This window comes from Oculina patagonica, chromosome 13 (genome assembly GCF_052425735.1).
Source record: "Oculina patagonica isolate OP01 chromosome 13, crgOcupat, whole genome shotgun sequence".
Taxonomy (NCBI): Eukaryota; Metazoa; Cnidaria; class Anthozoa; order Scleractinia; family Oculinidae; genus Oculina; species Oculina patagonica.
Window position 1 is genome coordinate 35,356,117 of NC_135770.1, and position 26,959 is coordinate 35,383,075.

Genomic DNA, 26,959 nt, shown 5'->3' on the forward strand with positions numbered 1-26,959 from the left:
AACGCTCTTTAGCAACGCCTTGTCGAAGTTGCATGCGGAAATCAGGTGCAGTCAAAAACCGTGAAATTTTTATGTATAGTGGATTATATAGATGCCTGTTGTGTTCGAAAGTTGAAGTACAGAGCATCTTTCAAACCTGAGGTCAGACATGTCTTCCAACGAAGAAGGTGAATGGTTATTTGTGTGTGAATTTAATAATCAGGTGCTTCCTATACAAGATTTTTCCTCCTTTTCACATGCAATCAAGGTGTCTTATGTCATACAATTAAAACTTCTTTGAACTGCAGATAAACCTCCACCTGAAAACAGTGATGGAGCCATAGGAGGACAGGAAGAAGACAAACAGGGAGAGGATGGACGTTAGTATCGATTAGTACTGTAGTATCATCCATCATTCATCCATCCATCTACCATGTGGTTTTCAAGTAATGCGGATTCAGATTTTAACGAAAATACTGGCAGATTGACGGAATTGGCCAAGAAACTGAAAGAACAAAGATCAGCAGATTTGCCTATCTCTTTATGCACAATATTGATATGGCCAGTCTGTTACCATCACCCCTTTCAGTTTTCTGCCGAGTACCTCCCTCCGGCCCGCCCCTCCCCCACTCTCCCCCTCCTCCCAGGTTATAATTATACACATAGACCAGAGTGTACCATGAGAGTACAGTCTGTTTCTTAAAAAAAATGAGATGTATTTGATGGCCAGAATGAGAGCTCAAATGTTATTTCTGTATCCAGAGCTTAATGTAGCTAGTGACATAATAGGCCAGACTTACACCTTTCTAGACAATTATCATGTAACTTATTACATGAAATTTTCACGACATGTTAATTTCGCGATTTTGAGGTGTGCATATTTCGACACTTAAATTTCGTGATTTTGCGGAAATTTTGTACTTTGAATCACTTTAATTTTGCGTTTTTGAGTAAGACACAATATACATTTCTGTGGCAGTATTATTTAACATGCCCTTGAATTAAATAAAACGACTTCATCAAAGGAACAATAACGTCAAAATTAACAAAAACGCAAGGACGGGACTAAATCTCAGTAATAGCAACAGCAAAGTTCCCACTATGTCTACAAGTAGGTCATGCTTGTACGTGCATGAGTTATTGTTCTTGAGTCAATTGACGACAACATCCATTTACATTGAAGATTCCTTCATTCAGTGGCACTAAACTTATTCTTTCTTGATTATTGTATGTGAGTCACTTAATTTTCGTGTCATGTTATGTTCGCGACACTTATTTTTCGCGTCAATTTAATTTTGCGATTTTTTTGGAATCGCGAAATTCACGAAATTAACGTGTCGCCAAAATTTCATGTAAAGGTACACTATGCAATTAACTTCTTTATTAATCTGATTCTTCCATTATTTCCAAGTGAGCACATTGCCAGTCATGCTAACTTGGCAACAGTAAGCAAAACATTACACCTGTTACTAATTCTATTGTATTCAATTTAAATTTAGCCTCACTGGGTTTTTTGCAACAATTACTGGCCAAGTTTAAACTGCAATCAAGTGATGAGACTTTACCAGAAAAAGAAAAGCCAGAACAGTTATTAGAGAATGTGACATTTGAAGGAGTTGCAAACTACATCAAGAAAGGGCAGTGTGAGTATTAAGTTGGAAGGCCTATTGTATTTGCCATCAGGAGGAGTCTGTAGCCTGCGACATCTCTTTGGCATCTCTCTTAACTAAAGTATGCCTATTTCCCCCTCCACTTGAAAGACAACTAAGATTTTGTTTTATTTTATTCATTTGCCATACATGTAATAACAAAGAAGAATACGATAAAGTAATTTAATTAATTTATAAAGAAAAAGTGGTGGGGAGACCGAAAAGAAACTAGTACAAAGCTTATGCATGTTTTGGCCTCCTCAGTTAACTAAGTTGACTTAACAAATAATTAAATTGGTTGGTAGCATAGGATTAAGTTGCTTAATAAGTAAAAATAGTAATGTAGAAAATATAATTTTTTCATAGTTTGTATTATTATTTTAAGGGCTTTTTTAAAAGAACATATTGAATTAGTGTTGGTGATTTCGCTGTTAAGGGAGTTATTGAATTTGGGACCTTGGAAAAACAGAAAATTTCTTAACATTTGTTTGACAAATTATAAGGTAGATGTAAGAAATGAAAGTTTCTAGTATTGTAGGTGCGAAAGTGGTTGTTTTGAAGGACCTTTGGACTTAGAAATGTCATACCGGTACTTATGGTTGTTACTTATAATTGTTAAGTGAATAAATTGAATTAACACCATCCCAAAACACAACCCTGATTTCTATAGAAGTTATCATCAATATGTCAAATTGTTTTAGACCAAATCCTAACGTTATCCCTAATGGAGGCAAGAATACTGGTAATTTATTGAGCAATATGCATACCAAAAATTAAACATCCTTTTACCTAGACCTTGTAAGTTTGTAGGCTATGATTTTGTTTCATCTCATATACACACACTTTATTGTCATATACACAATACTTTCTTTGTTTCCTACATGTACACTACATGTAGGTGTCCTACTGGGCCAATTTTTTTTTTCTTTTAAGTGCCTGTCAGGAATTATTGCATTTGGCCTGGATGGAATTGATGAATATCGCATTTAATGTTATACTCGTCCATTCCGTCGAACGTCCAATGCTTCTTCTCACAAGTAGTTGTTTGGTCAAAATCAAAGTAAGTTGTTGTTTGCAACTGGCCTGGATGCAATTGCATTTGGCCTGGACGAAATTGATGAATATCCCATTTAATGTTATACTCGTCCATTCCGTCGAACGTCCAATGCTTCTTCTCCAAAATAGTTGCTTGGTCAATATCAAAGTATGTTGTCGTTTTTTAAATGTGAGCATGTTTTGTAAGGATGAGGAATGTTTTGGGAAAATATTCAAACAGTTTCAACTGGTTGAAGCATATGAACTGTGTGAGTAGCATACAAGAAATTTAAACATCCTTTTACCTAGACCTGGTTAGTTTGTAGGCTATGATTAATGTTTCATCTCATATACACATACCGGTACTATATTGTTATGTACTTTCTTTGTTTCCTACATGTTCAATAGGTGTCCTATTGGGTCAATTTTTTTCCTTAAAGTGCCTGAATTATTGCATTTGGCCTGGATGGAATTGATGAATATCGCAATCAATGTGATACTCGTCCATTCCGTCGAACGTCCAATGCTTCTTCTCACAAATAGTTGCTTGGTCAAAATCAAAGTAAGTTGTTGTTTTTTAAATGTGGGCATGTTTTGTATGGATACGCATTGTTTTGGGAAAATATTCACAAACAGTTTTGCAACTGATTATAGCATTATAGCACTGGTCATAATATTTGTGTCTCCTTTGATTATTAACCTGTAGGTAAAAATATCATTGTCATGACTGGAGCAGGCATCTCGACTGCAGCAGGAATTCCGGACTTCAGATCTCCGGGCACTGGTCTGTATGACAACCTGCAAAAATATGACTTACCACGTCCCCAGGCAGTATTTGAGATCAGTTTCTTCAGGGTAAGCTAAGCAAGTCTGTTTATTAACAAAACACTGACATTAGCTGCCTTTATTTTACTTTCTTGGAAATAATAGACATGTATTTATTATTATAAACAGTTTATCAATTTGTTGTTTTGTTCAATCAATAGTCAAACCCAGAACCATTCTTCACATTAGCTAAGGAGCTTTACCCTGGAAAATTCAAAGTAAGTACAATAAAGCCCACCAGTGGAGCCAATATCAATGGAATTAAAATTATCTTATTAATATTTTCTGAAAATGTAGTTTTCAACTATAAATGTCCTCCTCTTTTTTCTTAAACCATGAAGCATGAAGTGAACAAAAAATGTGAGAGGAAAGACAGACAAAGAAAAAAGGGGCTGTTGCAGTTTTCAACCAATTTATTAATTTTCATTACATAAACTTTTTTGACTCTTTCCGAAGAAATACAGCATGATAAATTTTTGCATTAAATAGAAACTCCAGATGGGATCAAATCCCATCTGTAGCCTGTTGCTCGGATTTTTTTTTCCAAGTTTCTATTAATGAAAAATATTATCATGCCGTATTTCTTCAGAAACACTCACTTGGTGGTTGGATAGTTGCATCTCAGATATGCTTTAATGCGACTGCGCGATGCAATTATTAGTCATATGCCGTGCCTGTCTTGATTTGACTATGTGTCTGTGTGATGGGGTTCTAGTCAAGACCCACATTTCACCCTTGCTCACCATGGATCAAGTCTCCAGTAGCTCAGTGGTTCTAAGAGCATCCGACTAGATCACAGACTGGGTCTTGGGTTCAAATCCCACTTGGAGCTTGGATTTTTATTTGAGTTTCTATTAAATGCAAAAATTTATCATGCTGTATACAATTTTTATATTTATAATTTTATAATTATTATTAAATATGCTAGAAATTAATACTTCTGACTATTTGAGGTGTTTTGAATTCAAAGTTTTAATGATTTTACATTTTCATTTAACCTACAGCCTACAATTACACACTATTTTATCAAGTTTTTAAATGACAAAGGGTTATTACTACGCAATTACACTCAGGTAAAATGGCTGATGTTATAAATTCATTGAAAATTAATATGTATTAAATATATTTTTATAATCATTGACCTGCTTGCTTAAATCTGGTATAGCATGTTATGGCATCTATAATAATATACATGTAGATCATAAAAACCAGCTTCATAGTTGGTAGAGGAAGACTTCTACTATTAAACTATGCCAGCATTGAATCAGCTCTGAGTTCAATAATAAGTGGGAATTATTTTTTAAAGGAATTTTGCGACTCCTGTTGCCAAATAAGGCCACACCCATCACAGGGATTCCATGCGCGTATATATGAGTGTACGTACATTTTTAAAATTTATCGATCCTAAGAGCACAAGGCTGGGCTAGGTATCTAGGCATCTACATGTAGGCCTCTAGGGGAATATTTATTCACTCATTGTTGTAACCAAAAACTTTGTCAGTATTGTAGCAGGGTGAAAACAACACAGAGGGGAGTTTGTTTCTCAAAAACTGTTCATTAATCAATAAATTAACAATAATTATCAAGAAACAAATCTACAGTGGACTGTTTGTTTGTTTGTCGATATTGTAAATTAATTAATTAATCATTGACATCTATTAATGAGCCAGTCAGTATTATTCCACGCTTGACTTATGCCGGCCCTTGCATTATCATAATATTTTATTTTTAGAATATTGACACCCTAGAACGTGTGGCTGGCCTTCCAGAAGAGAAACTTGTTGAAGCACATGGATCATTTCACACAGCACACTGTTTGGGCTGTAGAAAGGAATACACTCATGAATGGGTTAAAGCTAAAGCACATTAGAATTATAATCATAACAAAAATCTATTCACAAAATAAGAGGCCCTTCCAGGGTAAATTTCAACAAGCAACACGGCCCAGAAAGTAGCAACAGCACATAAAATAAAGTCACGACAAACGACAACCCTTTTGGTAAAAACTTAAATTCTGACGAGGACAAGCAATTTTCCTTCAATTCAACAACCGACAGCAACGGGATCAAGTGCAATGAAACAGCAACATGGGACATTTTTAAATTTAGACAGTCAAGCAACATGGGACCCCCCCCCCCCTGGCAGGCCCTTAAATACCTTAAATAATGCTAGAAAAAAAAACAATGTAAAAGGCGTTTTAATCAAAAATATTTGATCTTTATCAGTTGATAAATTTCAGATGTCACAGTGAATTATAAATTTATTGTCCAAATTATGCAGATATGAGACATTTTCTACTGCTCCTTATGTTGCCAGTAATTTTTGATGAATAGCTATCAAGCAGCCACTTGCCATTTTCCCAAAGGTGGCTGCTTAAAGAAGTTTAACTGTATTTTGTTTAGTTTTTGGTTCTCTTTGAAGAACATTGCTGTGTATTTTTTGCTTCCAGATGAAGTGTTTGCAGACAAGGTTCCAGAATGCCCTGACTGTGGAGGAGTTGTTAAACCAGGTTGGAAGAATCAAAATCTATAAATAATTGTGAAACCAGTGCACTGAGATTGATTAGAACTTGAAAACATGTCACTGGCTGGCTGCAGGAAACTCTGACTGATGTTTTATATCATGTCATGGGGGCCAAAAGGTCTTTCAAAAAAATACATGTCTTGCAGAATTTTAGTCAAATTTCATGTCGCCCACCAATGCAATGCTGCTATAGAGTCTTGTTTCTTTTGGAAGGCTAAGAAGGTCTCAGGCTTGCAGAAAAGATGTTGGTGTCACCAAGTCTCAAATTTACAATTCTCCACCCTTTATATCATGAGCCACCCAAGAAATAACACATCAGGCCACTCTACCACTGGCATCTGTTATTCTTATTAAATTCTTGATTTCTTTTATACAGACATAGTATTTTTTGGTGAATCCTTGCCAGATGTCTTTCACAAGTGCCTTCCTCAGGTGGTTATTTTTGTTGTTATAAATGTTTTATCGATGTTTAATTTAACATACAAGACCTGTACACACATAGACCTGTGATGTATGATTTGCACATAATGAATATCTAAAGATTCTTAGCTCTTGGCTCGGAGGCCTGCAATCTATGCAAAGGGCTACAACTGCATAGCCCTTTGCATGCATTGCAGACCTATAATGCTAGTCAGTTAATTCTTATTTTATAGTAAGTTACTACTTCTATCATGCATGTACTAAGGGTGCGTTTCTTTGGGAAAATCCAAAATTGGATCATTGATCTCAGATCACACGGATACTTTGCTCCCAAAGAAACGAAGAATCCGAAAACGGATTTTTTGCCATGACAACCCCGTAAACACATTTCGCACAGAACATAAAATATCAGCACAAATTTATTTTTCGTCGAATGTATCCTAGCTAAAATAATTTAAGCATACAAAATCTTTTACAAAAACCACACGTCGAAGTAGATCTTCTTTAGTGTTAAGCACAATGTGGCGAGAAAGCATCTGAGAGCGAAGAATGATTGCGAAATGATCAGTGCAAATTTCACTCGTGACAATTTCAAAAGGATACAACTTCCGTAGGCACACACTGGCTGTTCTAGAAAACCTGTATCCCGTTTAAAATGATACTACATACCTATCTGAAGCTACCGTTTCCTTTTATCGTGAAATATTTTTGTATTTTGATCGAAATAACCGCCTAAAACTTTCCGTATGGCAGTGTTTACAAAGAGCGAACCTGTATTTTCACAGCAAAGACCGCTGGGCCAAGGTACTTTTTTCGAATCCTTTCCCAAAGAAACGCACGGATCATGAATCCTAAAAATCCGGATTCAGATATGATCTGATGTATCCACTCGAAGTGTGGATTCTTCAGATCATTGATCCAAGATTAATCCATTTTCGGATATAGGTAAAGAAACGCAAAATCCGTTTTTGGATCAAGAATCCGGATTTGGATTTTTCCCAAAGAAACGCATCCTAAGACATGCCTCTGTAGAGTACTGAACATTGTTTCTTTGGCACTAATCACAAACCTAAGAGACTCGCAATGAAAACAAAATGTATGCTCCTACCGCACTCTGTCTCTTGCCAAGTTTGATGATAGATCATGAACATGTTTTTGGCACATAAAAGAAACCCAGTGCGCAGACTGGCAAGTTCATGACCATAACCCCCTTCAAAGAAAATTATTGTCTATTGTTTGCTTTGCAATCCTGAATATGTTTTGTTCTTGATCTGTCCAGGATATGCCCAAATGTGACCTTCTGATAGTGATGGGTACTTCATTGGTTGTGCAGCCATTTGCTTCCTTAGTAGACAGGTGAGAATCACTTTAAAGGAGCAGTGTCGCAATATTTTAAGTCTTTTTTCTGGCATAAAAAATTAATTTCAAATTGAACGAACCTCAAAAATAATGGTTTTCTTTGGTAAAAGAAAAGTAATAATAAATCCAAAATAAACATGGATGGTTAGGTTGCAGAGAAGAAAGATTAAAATTTATTTAACCTTTATTTCAACACGGTAAAATCATCAGGACTTAAACTACATATTACTTATTTAAAATTACTTAATACCTATTTTACATAATAAATTTAAATTGCATTAGTCGTCTACAATGATATTAAGAAAGGATGTGATAATTAATTGTAATAAAAGAAATGCCTGCTTTCCATGAATGCCGTGTGATGGATTATGAACAACAAACGTGCTAAAAATTGGCCTATTTTGTCAGTGATATGGCCCATTTAGCCAGCTGAGTAAACTGACATCCCTATTCATGTACTGAGCTCTAACTGTTCTTTCCCCACTTAAGAAAGGGTCTATGACTTGAAACTAAGGACCTTAATCTCTACAGAGATTACGTGTGTCTTATTGGTTTGGTTCTATTTGCACACGAAGATTTAACATCAATCAGACACTTCATAGACTTCTCTTGAGCTACATTATTAGTATGGAATCTCAGTGCATTGCTACATAAATTTTATTACTTCATATCGAAAATTTTTCATGTATATTTAATTAAATTACATTTTTTAGCATTTGTTTCTAATCGTGATAGGACTATCTTAAACTGTTGATTGCATTGTGTTTAGAGTTCCAGAGACAACTCCAAGATTGTTAATAAATAAAGAGAAATGTGGAAATCAGGTACAATGAATTTTATATTTTTTTGCCGTCACTTTTAGGAGACATTGATCTGCCATTCCAACCCTCCAAGTTAAGACCATTTTAGTCGCCATGGTGACTAAAATTTTGGAGCTGGAGACTAAATTTTAATTGAAGTCGCCAGCCTGGCGACTAAAATTGAGAAGAAGGATTGAAAGCGTGAGCTCAATTTAGCGACTAATATTTTTCACTGGCGACCAAACTTGAACAGTTGGTGGCCAAATGGCCACTAAGGAAAAAAAAATAAACTTGGAGGGTTGCTGATTCCTCTGAAGGTTAACATACAACTCATGGCAACCCTGTCTGCGTTACCAGTGAACAAACGCCAACATTTCTTCTTTGATACATGGACTCCTGAATGAAAATATTAACAGATTTTAGCACAATCTGGCATACATGTAGCAGCAGAATTGCCCAAATTTAACCAAGTTTGTCAGTTTTTTCTTTTTCAAATCTTACATCTGTATGTGTAACTATTTAATATAAAACGTCTTGTTTTTTGCTTTTTTTCAGCCTGATTTCTTCAGGTTGTTAATGGGCGGTAGTAGTGGATTCCAATTCGATAGCGAGGATAACTACAGGTAATGAATACCAAGAAACAAGTATGGTTATTTTATTATATACCATGTACGCGACAGCTAGTCAAAAGGCTTGAAGGCTTTGTGTATCTGGCGCACGCTATCCTACGAGTTGTATGCAATGATGATTTCCCGCCATAGCATGACACGTCCGTCGCAACTTCCAGTTCTTTCCCGCCAAAAACTCGCCGGAACTTTATACTCACTTTAAAACTCTTTTTCAAGGTAAAAAAACAAGTCGTCCTGGAGCAGTCTAGGTATCTTTGTCAGCATTTCTAACTCATGCTCAAATCGTGGACATATGAAGCGGACGGGGGTGTTCGTTGGATATTTTGAATAAAACCTCCAAAGGAGACCAATCTGGGTGTGGCTCAAGCTTTTTTTGGCCCCTAAAAGATACCAAAATGCTTAAAATACAATTTATATTTCTATATTTCTTCACATGAAACCTAAAACGAGACCTTGGCAGCTAAAAATATTAGCGTTTTGCCCGGAACACCATAGGTGACTTTGAGACCAAAATCCGAAATTTGCACCCCTAAGTGAGACGACAAGTTTCCCTGTCATCTGAATCCCCCCTCTCCCAACCCCCGGGATGCAGCGCGGTTTTTCACAATAATCAGCTTTAAAGATCCCTATTGAGGAGTCACAGTGCGAATTTTATTACGGCTGTTCTCATATTGCTGCGTGTTTTTCTTTTTGTAGAGATGTCATGTGGCAAGGTACTACAGATGACGGCTGTATAGCTTTGGCTGACTTTCTAGGATGGAAGGTGCGTGTGTACCCATTTAAATGGCTGCGAAAGTTGAGGAGAGTTAATGGCAAAATAACACGATGGAAACTAGTGGTGAAAATCATAGAGTGTGCAGGTGGATTTCCACTGACGCGTAATTTTTTTGCGTGCGTTTGCGTGCGTGAAAATTTTTTAGAGACAATGTATGAACGACTTGCGTACACGTAACGCAAGCCGTTCATACATTGTCTCTAATTTTTTTCACGCACGTAAAAAATTACGCGTCAGTGGAAATCCACTTAAAATGTCAGTGTATTTTTCTTTGTTTGTTTTTCTTATAGGACGAACTGTTAAAGTATGTCGAGACAGAACACAAAAGAATTGATGAAGCCAGTGCTAAAGAACAAGAATCACAATCTACCGGTTTGTATCTTTTGTAGAGTATGTAGTTTGTTTGTCTAAAAAATATATATAAATGTTTCGGCCTTCGGGGCACTTTTTTCGCCGAGAATCCGGTGGAACCGCCGGCAACTGAAAGGATACTTGCTTTCATTCGTTCTACAGTAGAACCCCGGTAACTCGAACTCGGATAACTCGAACAACCCCGCTAACTCGAACAAACTTCCATTTCCCTTGGATTTGAACTCACTTTTCAGTCATTTTTACTCGGTTAACTCGAACTCGGATAACTCGAAAATCCCGCTAACTCGAACAAAATTTCGTTTCCCTTGATCAAAATTTGGGTCAAATTTACCCCGGTAACTCGAATTCCGGTTCTTGCAAGACGCCACGGTTGCCCACTGATTAGAGCAACAAAACAGATCACGTATTTGACAGCCTTTTCCACTCTTATCCTAAGAATTTATGATCGTGTTAGAGTTTCTGACGAGATAAGTTTAATTTGCACTGTGCTGTTTACTGAAGTGCTGTAAAATCAGTAAACTATCAATTATTAACTTGGCAAATTAAATATTCAATCTACCCCGATAGCTCGAAACCCTGCTAACTCGAACGGTTTTTCGTTTCCCTTCAGAGTTCGAGTTACCGGGGTTCTACTGTATTTCCTGATGGAAGAGAAGGGGATACTATCGTCGGGTAATATCAAAAGCTGCAATATTTCGGTTACCTAAAAAATAGCTGTTTTTCAAACTTTGATTACAGATATGCAAGGATTGTATCTACGGGCTCGTCAATTACTGAGATTTTTTTTCTTCCTTTTTTGTTCCACTAAAGACACGTTTATTTCTTTTTGTTGCAGGTGAGAAAAAAGGGGCTGATAAGTCGACCAGCAAAGACAGTGAAACAGAGAAGCCGGACAAGGACTCGAGCAACCTTTAGAAAAAATTACACAAATCTTAGGCGGCGAGTTATCATACTTTTAAAATATAAATAAAATGGGCGAGCAGTTGCTCTAATACAAATTAAATTTCACAAGGATACACGATCAAAGGCAAAATCAGATCTGCTCGCTGAATAATAAGAATACTGAAAAACACCACGGTGTGGTAATTTAGTTTGAAAATCTCTATTTTAATCGAATGTTACAAATTATTATAGAAGCAGACTTCCGCTACGCGGTCGTCTGATTTAACAATCGACAACAGACCGACATGAACTCCATTGAATTAATGTACAGGTGAAATGTAATAATTAAGTTTACTATTTATCTGTTATGTTTGGTTTGTGTTTGTTTACAGAGAACGCCAGATCGAGTACAGATGAAATTTAATCATTAAATTTACTGCGATAACAGTAAAACGTAACTAAGGAAAGACGATGTTCCAGGCATTCGTCAAAAATAGTGCTATTTTACATTTTTGTATTAAATGGTTATAAAGTTATGTTTCTTTGTTAATGGACAATACATGTGTTGTGGTTCAGTTTTACGGTTTGTACAATTTCGTATTTTCCTTTGTTCTTGTGTATTTAGTAAATAAACACCATCAGGCGACTGGTAAATTAGAGGATAATGCCCTAGGCTAAAAGATTGTCTGAAAAATGAACAGTTGTTCGCTTCTCGGCCATCTTTGAATTGGTCGCGCAGGAAAATTAATCTGTGGGCTATGAGGTAATATATCACAAAGAATTTAAAACAAAGGGAAATACCAGATTGTAATGGGAGTAAAATTGAACCTCAACTTATATCTGTGACGATAACTTTTATTTACATTATTCTCCATCAGTGGCGTACCCGTAAATTAGGTATTTACATCGATGTATTTATATCGACGACCACTTGAAATAAATTGATTAATAATTTGATTAAATGCACTAATGTTGAATAAGTTGTACTGACGTACTGTTCATGAAACCTGAACTCTGGGTACCCAGCGTCAGTGGTCATATTGGTAAAACTCATTTTCCACAGGGGAGAAATTTCAATATGGCCATCGTGACCTTTTGAAAATTCTTAATATTCGTTATCGAAATCCCATATACAAACACTAAATATAACGCTTTGCTTCCATAGGGGGTACTCCCAAGTTTATTTTGTTTTAATTTTTGCCCTCTCTCAAAATGGAAAACGAAATAGTCATGAAAACTTCGTTGAACACTAATTTGCGATTTCAAATTTTACCCAACACTTACTTTAACTTTTTGTTGTCTCTTTGAAAGTATGAATTTTTTTTTCTTTTAGAACAGGTAAAAAATATAAAAGAGGTTCTAAAACATGTTTTGCTTTTTCAAATGGCCTTGTTATCTTGAATCCGAACGTCGAGTAGCGCCTGGGGAGAGCGTGAAACCGCAGACCGCCAGCCAGGATTTGAGGTTGGGTCACCTGTGGGGCTACCTGCTGTGGTATGTTGGTAATCAAGGATTGAAAAATCAACATCGCCAGGGACGCTTGTTTAACAAAATCCAATCACAATAGAGAAGAAAAAAATGCTCGCAATGATTGTTCAGTGACACAGATTTAAATGTTACAAGGATTATACTGGAGGTCATATTATTCGAGTTTATAATATCCACGGCTCGGCGCCCAAGAACAACGTAAAACATTGCAGCTTAGTTAACACTCTATCAGTGAGGTTCTGATGGTGGCTATGGTAAGATAAATTAACTACTGTAACTTGAGATAATTGTTATAATATAGAGGGTGTAAATACACAAACTTACACGAAAAATTTTCGCGCGTAGAAGTGGATGTTCATTCAAAAATCTGGTACTATTTCGAGTTTAATTTGTTAAATTTCGTTAACAGGCTTCAATATTAAACAATTTGTTACTGTAGCTTCAAGTGCTGTTCAAACACCAAAAATGCAGAATTATTTTACATTAACTCAAGTTGTTTAAAAAATTGTGCTATTTTCTTTTCTTTTTTTCATTTTGGCTCTTTAGTCTGCTTTTATATACATCTAAAATATAGCCGTTGTAAACGGCGCGGGATAGAATTCTAGCTGGCACCAAATAGAATTCTATTTGATTAAAATTATCTTCCATAAATAAGACGGGAAAAAATAGAGCTTTTTGTTTCAGCAACTCTCCGGAGTTAGATTTTGGAATAGCACTGAAATAAAGATTTAACGCCTCTAATTGTGGTTAACATCAAGACATGCTTCCCAACATTCAGGTGGACGTTTTTTAGAACACAGAAATCCGAAGGCGCGCGCGCAAGAGAACAAAACAATTGTTACGAAACTGAGTATGTGTTTCAGGTCCAAGCGAACTGACTGGGCTTGGACAAAAAATTGCTTTGTCTAAAAACATTGGCACGTGATAGAGGAAGCACCACAACTGCGCTTCTGGCGTAAACGTAAGAGCATGGAGGTGAGAAACTAGCGTTTAAAGCTTGTATATTTGTATTTTTCTGAATTTCCACAACAGTTTCAAACAATAATAACCTAGAGCCGACTACCGATGACAACCATGGCAACAGTTTTACTTTGCTGTCAAATTCGCCCTCGAAATATACAACACCTAATTAGAAAAAAACCGTTTTTTAACATTTTTTAATGATTAATGTATTAAGATAAAAAGATAAATTGTACAACAGTGTGCTTAGGTAAAATTACGACAACAAAAACCGTTTGGATGCAGAGGACCACGCAAAAAGTTACAAGTTATTGAAGAATAAAACTACTTGACTTGTCCGTTGCCGGATCTCTTGCTCAAGAAATGCTAGTACCAGACGTCACTCTAAGTTTAAATAAAATCAAATTTATTGCAAGACTGCATGGTACTACGGCAAAAGGACAAAATTAATTGGCCAATATTTCAACTAGCAGAGTTGTTTTTCTTCACGGTCAGTATTATAATGTAACAAAAATAAAGGTTCGGAGATATAATACAACGTGTCAGTCCTTACAAGGCATCCAAACTTTCACCGAGGAAAACTTAGTTTATAACCTCAGTCGATATACTGTAAAGATAAAAAAACAAGTATTTTTAATAAAGAAGCTGTTGTATAGCGTCGGCGGGCAAGTGAAATGCAGTAAAAACCCGCGAGTAAGGACCTAACATTAAAGAACCTGTTAGGCTAAAATTTGCAAATTACGATACCATTTTCATAAGAACCTATTTAGCCTAAAATTTGAAAACAGGTTCTTATTTTGTAAAATTGATTAAATATGTTTACTTTTGGGAAAATATAATAAGTCAACATTCTGGATCCTCTTTGGAGATACGTAACCTAGAAGCCTTATTACCCCAGATGTAATGTAATGCAAATTTTATACAAGAAAAAGGCTGAATACCATTAAAATCTCTATTTAAAAACATTAAAAATTTTTCTTCAGAAATTAAGAACCTATTAAGAACCTAATTAGCCTAAATTTGTGTTAATTTCAAGTTGGATTTGCTTGCATTTCAAGCGTTAGTCTTCGTCCCAACAAATTAGTGATTTGCGTGCGCTATTGGATGAAACCTGGCAACGGAAAACGCGTTACATGATTCTTGTGATAAACAATGAAATGAGAAAATAATAGAGCGTTCTTTGATCTGGCAAGATAAGGTACCGATTTGAAAGCCAAACATATTTCTGTTCTGAAGACGGGAAAACAGCTGAATGGCAGTAATGCTTTTATGTTTTCAAAAACATTCGCAGAAACGTTTAGCGTGTGAAGTCTGAGAATTTACTTTCTAGAATCAGTACAACATGATTAGCACATAGGTGTGTCCAAAGCTGTTTCTTTCTTTTGCATTTGTTTGAAGAGTTCCATTGAAAAATTATACCATCTTTCAAGCCGACTTCATTTCAGTTGGTTTAATTGTTGGAGATGACCCTTCTATGACCGCAGACTTTACATTAAGCTTATATATTAACATTATAAGACCTTTGCCGAATTCAAGGAGAAGTAGGAAGCAAAATTAAGGTCAGAATCCCTCAAATACCAAGAATAAAGGGACAGAATCTTAAACTAGCAATTAACCCTCTATTGGAACTTTTTTCTCTATACAGTCCAACAGAACAGACGACAACATCAGCGCTGAGCAATGTGCTTCTACTTCAAGCTTCTCAAGAGATCATCAAGAATCTGTCCATCAGAAAAACGGAACAGATTTCGTTGATAACGTACAGTTACATTGTAAGAGCATTATGGAAAGAATGGAAGTTATAAAACAGTCGGTTAATGTTATTGGTGAGGATAAAGATTCAGTGGACTCAAGTGAAAATAATCCGTTCGTTAATGACACTTCACCGGAATCTACGAATGATGTGCATGGGCAAAAGTCGTCGGCGATCGATCCACAGGAGCAAGTTCAAAAGATACAGAAACGAGTTGAAAGGATCGTGGAACTAGTGCGATCTACTGCGCAAAAAGTAAGTTGATAAATAGCTTAGAAAGATATTGTATTCATTGTTTTCTAAGCGTGTACAGCGAATTTTAGCGACTGTCTTATGAATTTGGACAAGCCTAAAAATTCAGGCAGGCCAACAGGAGTAGTGGGCACTGGGTCACACACATTGGTTATAGCATGTTTCGCACGTGCACGAGACTTAAATCGATTACAGAGCAGAAAAAAACTCAGTAAAGCACTAAGATCATTAAATCGTGAACAATTTTTATTCCCCGTTCTCAACATTTCATTTGCACATAAACCTAACTTACTGAAGCATACTTACTTGTCTAAGTTCCAGTGATGGTGCCATTACATCAACATGAATATTTTACATCTTTTGTTTTTTTCTTTTTCATTTTAGGCAGAGTCTGTAAACGTAAGACCTGACTCTAGCCACAGAAATAAATCAAGTGGGAATACAAAATTCAATTCTACGAGTTCTTCAAGAGAAGGTGAAGTAAATGTAGGAGCGACGTCAAGTGAACGCGAAGCGTTGATCGATGAAAATGAATCTGATTGTTGTGCTCTGATCAAACGCTCCGACGACGAGAAAAAGCTACAAGTACAAGAACCCATCGCAGAGACAATGATTGACAAGCAGATAGCCAATGAGACACTTGATCGCAAATGTGATAGTGTTGCAGAAACTGCGGCATTAACCTTATCTCATTCAAAGCAAAAGGGTCTTAAAAAACTTAGCAATGGAAACTCTATCTGTGGCTATGTTAAGCTACCGCCCTGTTCTACAGAGCTATCTTCAAGAGATAAAGATCCTTATCGGGAAATGGCGAAAACTGTCGTCCAGGATGTGTTTGCTCGCATTGGTTGCCACGAAAGTTTTGTCCGACGCGCCAGTTGGGCTAATGAACCGAGCAGTAGTTCAAGGGATCTGGGCACCATTTTAATGGCTTATAGCTTCACTGAACCGTACGAGAAGGTACAATAATGTTATTAAAGATTAAGCTTACTCTTTTCTCTTTGATCATGTTATTATCTAAAAAACATAAAAACAATGTCCAGATCCCCAGCTTAATTAACAAGCAGACTCATCACCGATTTGCCTTTGCCTCCTCAATGTGATCAATGCTTTAAGACATTTTTTGTGTGCGAAGAACTAAACCCAAAGACTTTGAAAATTAGATCTCCAACCTTTCTGTAACACGTCTGGTGTTAGGATAGTAAATCATCAAGTTTTTAAACCCGATTTTAAAAAGTTTGTAGCTTAAGTTCTGCGTAGTTAGGGAGAAAGGTTACCAGGGTTGAATAATCGAATGCTTGGATGGTTATATTTAGTATCGCAAATAACCCACCAGAGAATAAACCTAGGGCAATGTTAATTTGTTTGATGCATGACTCCTGTTAGGGTTAGAGAGTGCCACACAGCAGTTAGTGACTTCAAGTGACTCAACTAATGTAACTAGCCGTTGAAGATGCTTGCTTCGTTACAGTGAAAATGTTCAATAACATAATGATTCTACTGACTGGTCATTAATGTAAGTCTTATCAATCAAATGTTTTTTCAACAGTTCACAATCTCAAAACAAGACAGTAGTGGGCTAGACACTCCAGGGGAAACAAAGACTGACGGGATAGCTTCCATTGTTCCAGAGACAACCGATACAGAGACAGAAGAGACTGGGGCGGAGACTTTAAATTGCTCGACAGACCAATCAAAGACGGCGTCTTTAGTTACATCACGTGATGTTCGATCACGAAAGAGGATTTCATTTAAGAGTGGTCAGAAAAAGTGGGCTGGATTAAAGAAGCGGCGAAAATCATTTATAGCTAGAAAGGAGGCACGAAAGATGCTGAATTTGCAGAAATCATCAGATGAAACAGCAGGTTACAGTAAAGGTATCTCAATGCTTTCTAGCCGCCAACCAAAAGAGAAGGGTCAGAAAACTTGTCAGAATCTGATTATAGTTGATACTTAAAAATTAAGGTAAGATCGCCAAACGAAAAAATTATCTAGTTGTGTCCAATCTAACAAAGGTGACTTTTTTATTTTTAAGCGGAATCCGAATTTGCCAACGGCGCTTGTCAACCTGTGGACGAACGCTGCCAGACAGCAGTGGACGAAGATAAACTAACGCCTCTGAAAGAATTTATTGTGCTTGGAGGTAACACGTTATTATTTAGAGTTTTTGACTAAGTTTATGGCAATACTTTCCTTCATAGAGGCTCGATTAAGAAATTGAGGAAGGCACGCCGGGCCATCCTCAGGGTCTTCGTTCCCTGCGCAGTAAGAAACGATTACTCGAGGTACGAGAATGCACGCCGGGCAAGATAGGAACTAAAGTAAAGGGACAGCTCTGAAATCTTTAATTCTCTCTCTCCCGTATAAGAAATAGAAGTCCTAGATTTGTTGGGCAAATTTCTGAAAGTTGAAAAACTGACACTCATAGCCCGCGTAGCTGGCGGTTTTGTTGGGGTTAAAACGCTTGCGAGCAAGCGGGAAGCCGCGTCAACGGGCGGCAAAGTACCCTAGTTCCCTCGCGGCTTCGCCGCTTGCTCGCGCGCCAATAACTCCAACAAAACTGCCAAAGACACTACATGAAAGTTAGGATAAGTGTTCTTTTGAAAAGACTTCAAATGAGGAAGGTCGAAATCCAAATTTAAGTTGTACAGTGTACGCACTTTTCAAATATTTGCGTAAAAATTAATTGCATGTTACAGGAGCCAAAACTAAAGACGGAGAGGATATTGTCGTTTTGAATCCATCGAAGATTCCTAGTAAAAGGGAATTTACTGGAAGGAAAGAATACAACGAAATCATGGAGTGTCTGTTCTTGTAAGTTTGTTTGCATATTTTTCCGTTTAGACGTAATGTTGTTTGGTGCTTGTATTATTAAAGAAACTATAGATTCTAAACAACAAAAAAGAGAATAGGTGCGCATACAAAGCCTCGTTTTCAAGTTCCTCTCTTTTCCTTCATTTGAGCAAAGAGCCTCAAGGGACATAAGAAATAAGTATATTCGACCGGTAAAACTCCATACAAGTGGCGTAGCTTCACAGTGATCCATGCGTACATTGTCGAGTTTGCAAGCACGGTTTAAAGTTATTTGATTTAGTGAATAATTAAGAAAACCAGCACAATGTTTAGTCGAAAGTTCACAAAATTTCAAGGGAATTTCTAGAGGAAATTGTAGGTTGATTTATTGCATTGAGGCTGATCTGAGGTGGGGGTGGGAGAGATACTTTGCTTTGCTTTTGCGAAGTCGTTCTCTGCTCAGGCCTCGCTCAAACTTTCTGATGTTTTCAGGTACGTTCAGAAATTTACTGAAGAAAAAGTGAAGACTGAGAAGTTTGTCGTCACAGTTCACGCTGTGACACAGCGGAGAAGTCGGCTGCGGTCCCGCAAATGGGCCACTGAATTGTACAAGTTTTTAAAAGACCGGTAAGATGTTATTGTGAAAATTTAAGGCAATAAAATAAAACTGAAAACACAAGAACACTAGCATTAAAACACGCCGGGATGCCAATCAATATGAAGAGGATTTTTTATACTGCGTAAACTGGCAGTGAATTTATATTTTACCAGAAATTAAACCCATTAGGGCTTCCCCTAATGGTTTTTTGATTTTACTCAAGAATCTCTAATTGATTACCAAGATCTATTCAGTTTGTCTTATGATAATATTCACTTATTATCATTATTTTTATTTTTTTTTCTTAACTAATTTAGGTGGAATACCTGTAAACTAGCTGGTGTGACATTTCTGCAATGTCACACCTTATTGCTAAGTGTATGACACATTAAACGACTATTGTATTGTATTGTATTGTATTGTATTGTATTGTCTATTAATCTAAGAACTAGCTCTAACTGAATTTGTAAACTGAACGTTCTGTGTCAAATAGAAATTCGAAAAATTGGCCGTCGTGGTTGTCGTTCTCCAAAAGATGCAGAGTTCGACCAATTCACAATAGTTTTGAGAGGACGACAAGGAAATGCACAAAGATTTATAACGCACGTGCAAAGCCATAGTAATGCTCATTAACTCTTTTGTTCGGCGACGTTCTCGTTGGTGTTGCCGTCGTGGTTTGCTCAAGCTCCCTACTAAGTGACTTTCTTCATCTCTGCAGCTAGATCAGTAGACTGAAAAAGATCCTAAGAACAAGTTTAATTGGGGCTCGGACTCCTCAAGCTTCAAAAGCTTGCTTTAAGCAGGAGCTCCTTCTTTAAGTTAGTCTGAAGAGCACATCAACAGGGCCATCCCCTACTCAACCTGCACCTTATCACCCAAAGAAGTAGTCCTTTCTGAAACAAGTTTGATAACCTGTTTACTTTAATTTAATCAGTTAGTTTTCATCTCCTTGTTTTTTTAATTTTTGTTTTTCTTTATCACAGCTATCAAAACAGACTGACCCGCTGTGTGTTCTATAAACCCTCTTTTAAACTGAGAGCATTGGTGATACTTTCATGGCCATTCTTTTCGTGAGTATTTTAGATAGACAAATCGCTTATTGTACACTCATTGCATATCTTTTAAATGCCAACCATGCCGTTTGTTTTATCGTAAAAGCTTATTCATATACTTTTTAACCTTAAGTTTTGAACGTAATAACGTCTCTACCTAGTCCGGTCTAACTGAGTCATAGGAGCCGTCATGCTCATTGAACGACTGTCTGACGGACTAAACGACCAACCGAACATCGACCACAGACTGACTGACCGATCGACTAATTGTGTTACTGGCTGTCTGACTGATCAACAGACCGGCAGACCAACCGTGTGACTGACTGACTGACTGACTGACTGACTGACTTCGCCATAAGTGGCACTCACTGAAAGACTGTAATGATTTTGTTGTAGAAACTGCATGAAGGAAAAGATTTTCTTAGTGAGAAGCCGCCGAGACTTTGCCAAAGCCCAAGGTGAGGATCCTAAGATACGCTGAAAAAAAAAGAACTATTTCACATTAACTTCATGTTACTTTATTTTAAATTTCTGCCCAAGCCATGCCTATCGATATAATTTGGAGGATGAAACGAAAAATTAACAATGTCCTGACAAATTTTACTAAAATTGTAGTTACATAGGTGATACCGTATAGATTTATTGCCAATCCATAACATAATCCAATAAACAATATAAACAGCGAACCCAGTTGTTGAAAGGCTGGAAAACGCTATCCAGTGGATGGCGTAGCTGTTTTGTCAGCACTTACCCACTGGATAGTGATTTATCCGGTGTATAGCGTTATCCGCCCTTTCATCAACTGCGCCCAGAACCCTGTATAAGATTTGGTTGTCCAAAGGCGATTAACGCTAGTCCAGGATTAAAAGTTGATCGATGTCTTAATTTCTCTTGTTTTAAAGGATATTCCATAGCAAATGTTTTGTGAAGTTCGAGATTGGTCCACATCAAAACTGGAGGACAGTTGTTGTAAAACTGAAATCAAATTACACGCTAATTCTGGATTAGCTTAACTGTTACAAACAACAATCTTTTTTTCAATATTTAACAGGGGGCGTTAACTCTATAAAACAGCAAAGTGACGCAGAGCCTTTTAAAATTCAATAATGTTTTCATTTAAATTCTCGACAGACTATATTCTAGCAATAAAAAGCGACTAGAGTAAATTAAAACCTTTTATTTTTTTGTCCCTTAGGTCTAGAAAGTGACGCAGTCACGCAGGAAACAACAACATGATTTATGTTTCTGATTTACCTCAACTCTATCTGAAACTGAGATTTATTATATTACTCAATTACTTACAGAGATAAGTAGACACACATGGTTACTTGGCTAAAATTCGAATAAAGTAACTATTGATTTTTGCTATTCAGCCTGTGTTTCATTGTCTTGCCTTGTCATCTCTATTCTCCCCAGAACCCGCCATATTCTTGGTCAGTTCCAAGAACGAGAACTCTAGCCAAGTCCGATTTGAAAGTCTGCGATTCACGTTATTTTGGATGATAATCGAAAATTAGCACTCTGTGCATGCTTAAAAAACGGGCAATAGTCCCAATCTTGTTCCCAGAGCCTGCGCGTTCCTCTTGACCAGCGGTCGGGAAACTCAACGGCTCTGGACAAATCCAAAACCGGAAACAGGAAATCCTGGTTCCGGTTTGATTGTGCGTGTGCGCCGGAAATTGTGTTGAAACGAACAAGTTTTCAACAGCCAATCAGATTCAGATGCCTTTGTGGCGGGCTTTCAAAGAAAAGTGGGCCTTAGTGACTACACTGGCCTTGTCCCCAATAATTATCACCTATATAAGGCCCCACCTTCTCAGGAGGGGCCTTATATGACTGGTTTAATGCCCCCACACACACATACACACACACACATTTTAAGTGTCGAAAGTATTGCTAGCGCAGAATAAAAAATTGGTTTGTCAAAACACAAATCGTTTTAACATAATGTGGTGTTGGACTTTCAACAAACTCATTTCCCCAAAACGGTACCAGGAGAGGTCCGCAATTTGTTACGATTGTATCTGACATTACCTGTGGAGCAGTCAGAGGGTATATTTTTTGCCCTCCGTCGTCTAATTAACAACTCAAAAAGGACCATGAAACAGGATTGTTGGAACTTTCTAGTAATGCATGTCACAAATCGGACACACCGGACAAACTGAAAAATTGAGTAGGGGGATGCCCCCCCATGTTTCAAAACACCCGCCGCCTCTGCTCATAGAAAACTTGAGTTGGAAGTCTAATATTGTTACGTATCTTAGTTTTGTTGGGTGCAACAAGGCTTCAAAAAGAATTTTAGAATAAGCTGGAAAATATGAGTAGGACTGGAAAGAGATGCTTGGTGCTTCCATGTCTCATTTTGACATGTCAAGAGAAAAACGGCAAGAAAAAGAGATTGTTCTACAGTCTGTATTACCCAGAGGTCTGTTTAGACAAAAAAAAATGAATTTGGTTTTATTAATTATATGTTAAATCAATCATTTTTTTAAAAAATACACACAACAAAAAATATACTAAATAGGTATCCATAGCAGTGGTGAATCCAGAGGTGACCAAAAAAGGCTGGGAGACCACAGGTAGGCATTTTTTACCTCTGGTCTACCTCTGGAGAGAGAATCCTAAATTATTTTGGCCCTTCAGGCCTTTTACTTTTCAAAAATAAAATGGGAAGCAGGCCCTTTGGGCATCTCCCTAGATCCCCCCACTTTGTATAGAGCCCTTACTGATAGTGGAACCTCTACAAAAACCAACTAAAGTTTATGCTACAACACAATCCCTTAGAAATGTACAACTAAAAATGAAGCACACGCATAAAATCAAAGGCCAGAGTTTGGTAGTTTGTCTATTTTTGTGTTCTTTCCTTGTTCCTCTTGGACAACTTTTAAAATCTCCTTACGAAGGCAATCTTCGGGATTCACCATGTTTTCAATTATATCAAAGTGATCTACTCCAGGCAAGATCAGGAAAGAACTCTGCACACCATGGCTTTTCAAGATCTCAGCAAATTCTTTAGACTGCCGAATAAACTCTGGAGACCCATGCTCCTCAACCACAACCACAACAGGACAGCGAATTATTGGTGATGTCTTCATCAATATCCTTTGGGGACTGACTCTTGTGGCAGATTCTTCGTCAAGATTTATTGCATCATTGACGTAAGTGCCAACACAAGGTAACAAATCAAAAACTCCAGATATAAGAAACATACCATGAATGGCTTGAGGAGTTGAGGGATCTTTACTCCAATCAGCAACCATCATCATAGCACATAAATGCCCTCCTGCAGAATGGCCACACAAAAACAGTTTTGATTTAGGAAATCTGTTGGCAGTGTATGTCACTGCAGCTTGGATTTCGGCGACCATCTCTTCCAAGTTGGCTTCTGGTGCTAGGTTGTAGCCCACAATTACAGCAACACATCCAGCCTGTGTCCAGGCATTACTTACAAAGCTGTACATCTTCCTGCTGCCTTCTTGCCAGTATCCACCATGAACAAACAGCAAAACTGGTGCGGTACTGTCTTCATAGCTGTACCCAGCAGGAATATCATTCTTTGCGGTAGGATAAAATATGTCCATCTTGGCTTTTTTCTCACCATAACATATGCTTAGTTCACCATTTGAACCTTGCCGAGTGGTTTCACTATAATCAGTACAGACCTTCACATGATGTTCCACTACTTGTTCGGCATTCATGCGCTTGCTCCACCTACTGGGAGAATAATACAGCTCCAACCACTCCCTCGTCTTTCCTTCCATTCCTTCTTTTCCTTCCTGGACCTTTACAGCTGGCTGTTTACATCCACCTGTGTTTACAAGACGGCTACCCACTGTCTTGTGTTCCTTGTCTAATCCCTGTATTTTTGATGGAAAACAACAACAGACATTTAGATGTAAATATTATATGCTAACAATATTTTTTTACATAAAGTTTTTAACATGTGCTATCTGTGACATAACTCTTTAAGCATTAGAAATCATCAAAACTGTTTACTGAAAAGCTTAGCAATTAATTGGCAAATTGGTTTTATTTAAACTGCAGTAGAACCCAGGTAACTCGAACTCTGAAGCGAAATGAAAAACAGTTCGAATTAGCAGGGGGTTCGATTTATTGGGGTCAACTGAATATTCAATTTGCCGTCTTAATAATTGATTGTTTACTAATTATTTTTTCAGCACTTCAGTATACAGTACAGTGCAAATTAAACTTATCTCCTCAGAAACTTTAAAACAATAATTATGCATTCTTATAATAATACAGTACTGTGAATGTATGTATGACTCATAAGATTAAGAAATGACTGTCAAATATGTGATCTGTTGGTTAAAGAAATTAAATTCAAGTTGCTGTAGTGTTAACATGACAAGAAGAACTAATGGGATATTTCAATGGGCATCCGTGGTGAGTTGCAAGAACCAGAATTTGAGTTATCAGGGTAAATTTTGAACAAGGGAAACAAAATTTAGTTTGAGTTAGCTGGGAAATCGAGTAATGTGTGGTTCCAAAAAATATCCATACCTCCCCCACGGATGGTCACTGGAAATTCCAAGGGGGAGGGGGGTTTAAACCCAGAAATTTCCGAGGGGAGGAGGGGGTTCACAGGCGGTTTCTTTTCCAGAGGGTGAAGACCGTGAAGAAACATGAAGAAAATTGAAGCAGCACGCGATCGATCCAAAGCATACTCACGTACGTTGTTTTGTAAATAATAAAGCTCCTTTCCATTGAGATGAGGTTTACATCATAAGCTTTAATATTTATGTGTTTCATTTGAGTTTTCTAGCGTTTGCTAGCGCTACAATTCCAAAGACATTCTTCTTCGTGACCGAGTCAAAATGGCGGACGTGACAGGCGAAACTCATCCCCACACTCCCACTTGTGCCTCTCAGAAGGTCCGGCTTCTCAGCCAGTAAAATTACTTCGGCCGAACCGAACGCGCGAACGTGAAGATGTTTGGTCATGTTTACGATATCGAAGGCGCCGTTTTAGTTGCTGAAATCTTAAAAGGAAAAGCTTTAGTAGACTACAAGACAGAATTTTAGAGGAATGGCTAAGACAGCAAGGAATGCTGTAAGTTGCGATTTTTATTAAGTTCGCCAAGAGTTACTTTGAAAGCAAACCAGAAATGCTTCTGCGATGGAGGGGAATTAGACTTCAGCTCAAAACAGAAAAGAAAGAAAAAATGCAAGACACTCGGTTTCAACTTTAAATACTAAGTTTTACACATTTTTATCAACATAGAAGTAATTTCAAACTGGATGGCAAGGATGTTTAAAGTTTGTAGATTACGTGTATCCGTAGAATGATGTCAACGCATCATGTTGTTAAAATGGAGATAAAGTTTGATTAAAGGCTATCGTATTTGTGTAACTGAGTTGTAGTTTTCATTTTTAAAAGAACAAAACCATTTGGATTTTCCAGGGGGTAGAGCAGTCCATGTTGAAAAATAATGGAAATTCCTGGGGGGTGGGGGGGTCATCAATGACCCCTTTGGAACGGAAATTCCTAAGGGGTGGGGGGATGCAAACCAAAAAACCATCCGTGGGGGGGATATGGATATTTTCTGGAACCACACAATCTGAGTTCGAGTTAACCAAGTACAAATGACTGAACAGTGGGCTCAAACACTTTCTGGGACTTCAGGAAGTCATTCAGGCATTACTGTACAGTAACTCAGCTCCAAGCCAGAAGACTTTTTACCCTACCTGGGTAGGGATTTTGACATCCACGACGGCCCCCTCACTGGTAAATTTGACTCTTGACTCGGTCCCTATCTTGGAAAGTGGAGAGGGGCTGGCCAAGGGTGGGAATTTGGCTCTCAATCGAGACCCAACGGTAGGGAAATTGACATTTGAAAACCTGAACATGTCAAATTCCCCTGGGGTTGCCCCCTGCCCCCCCCCCCCCACCATGGGGCAAATCATTAATAGGTGCATTTAGACGTTCGGAGATTTCAACTACCAGACCACAGTACTGTAGTTTTAATCAACCACTGTTAAAATGCTATCAAGATTAACTCGAAAACTTCACTTTTTAGTTGTTGCATAAGCTTGACAAGCTTAACTGCTGAAAACTTATGCACCTATCAATGTTAAGCCCGAGGGGGGGGGGTCGGGCAAGGGGTGGGGATTTTGACATTTTCTATAAAAAAATGTCAAATTCCCCACTCCCGGGACAAAATAATTGGTCAAAATCCCCATGAAAGGTGGTCAGATGTCCTTCAAACCTTCATATACGACCCGAAAATCCCTACCCTGGGGCCATCACGTACGATCAAAATCCCTACCCTGGGGACCTACCTCACGATCAAATTCCCGTGGTTAGCCCGACCCCCCCCCCCCCCCTCGGGCTTAACATTGATAGGTGCATTATTACGAGTTGGTTTGGCATCTTTCGAACCAGAGTTTTCGGACGCCAAAAGCAGCCAGCAGCGATAAAAGAGACGGCTTGTGCTCACAGGTTAGTTACAAACTACAAGTAAAACTTAAAACTCTTAACTTACTGTAAAATTCGTACAAACTTGAGTAAGCTTACCAGTTCGTTCGATCGTAGACTGTTCACAGTAAAGAAAGTCACCGAGTTCGACGGGCCGCCATCTTGGTTCGTGATTGGAGCGAAAACTGGGGAGAGTACAAAAATCCCGTGGGTGGGGATGTTGTGGGGATGCGGGGTGTTAATAAGGTATTTATAGCGTGGGGATGGAGAAGCAGAAAAATAGGGCGACTGTAACATCTTCCATCCGTTCGTCTCGTGTTCGCGGAGTGAGTTGCTCCAGCACCCTAGTGTCCTTCGCAGCCTTTAGTTGGGATGTCACT

At 37.8% G+C, this 26,959-nt stretch overlaps 3 protein-coding genes across 4 annotated transcripts; 2 read left to right on the forward strand and 1 right to left on the reverse strand.

Moving 5' to 3' along the window:
• The first annotated feature begins 29 nt into the window (after positions 1–29).
• On the forward strand, positions 30–11,877 carry LOC144635831 (NAD-dependent protein deacetylase sirtuin-2-like). 2 transcript variants are annotated; one of them, XM_078494948.1, is made up of 15 exons: positions 30–167; positions 288–359; positions 1,479–1,622; positions 3,370–3,518; positions 3,650–3,706; positions 4,493–4,561; positions 5,221–5,342; positions 5,936–5,997; positions 6,388–6,443; positions 7,711–7,787; positions 8,560–8,614; positions 9,146–9,213; positions 9,916–9,982; positions 10,285–10,366; positions 11,202–11,877. In XM_078494948.1, the coding sequence occupies exons 1-15, from the start codon at positions 149–151 to the stop codon at positions 11,279–11,281; spliced, it is 1,179 nt and encodes a 392-aa protein (XP_078351074.1). In that variant the 5' UTR covers positions 30–148; the 3' UTR covers positions 11,282–11,877. The 2 variants fall into 2 exon arrangements, with proteins under 2 accessions (XP_078351074.1, XP_078351075.1); XM_078494949.1 differs by lacking the exons at positions 30–167; positions 288–359; positions 1,479–1,622 and adding an exon at positions 3,207–3,225.
• A 1,707-nt stretch (positions 11,878–13,584) lies between these two features.
• LOC144637168 (uncharacterized) lies at positions 13,585–21,380 on the forward strand. Its single transcript, XM_078496303.1, has 10 exons — positions 13,585–13,711; positions 15,342–15,704; positions 16,086–16,661; positions 17,251–17,578; positions 17,737–17,844; positions 18,401–18,515; positions 18,987–19,121; positions 20,076–20,162; positions 20,541–20,602; positions 21,340–21,380. The coding sequence occupies exons 1-10, from the start codon at positions 13,706–13,708 to the stop codon at positions 21,378–21,380; spliced, it is 1,821 nt and encodes a 606-aa protein (XP_078352429.1). The 5' UTR covers positions 13,585–13,705.
• Positions 21,381–22,906: 1,526 nt separating this feature from the next.
• On the reverse strand, positions 22,907–26,739 carry LOC144634835 (kynurenine formamidase-like). The gene is made up of 2 exons (XM_078493874.1): positions 26,679–26,739; positions 22,907–24,001 (listed from the first exon to the last, which is right to left on the reverse strand). The coding sequence occupies exon 2, from the start codon at positions 23,903–23,905 to the stop codon at positions 22,964–22,966; it is 942 nt and encodes a 313-aa protein (XP_078350000.1). The 5' UTR covers positions 23,906–24,001; positions 26,679–26,739; the 3' UTR covers positions 22,907–22,963.
• Between the last annotated feature and the right edge of the window lie 220 nt (positions 26,740–26,959).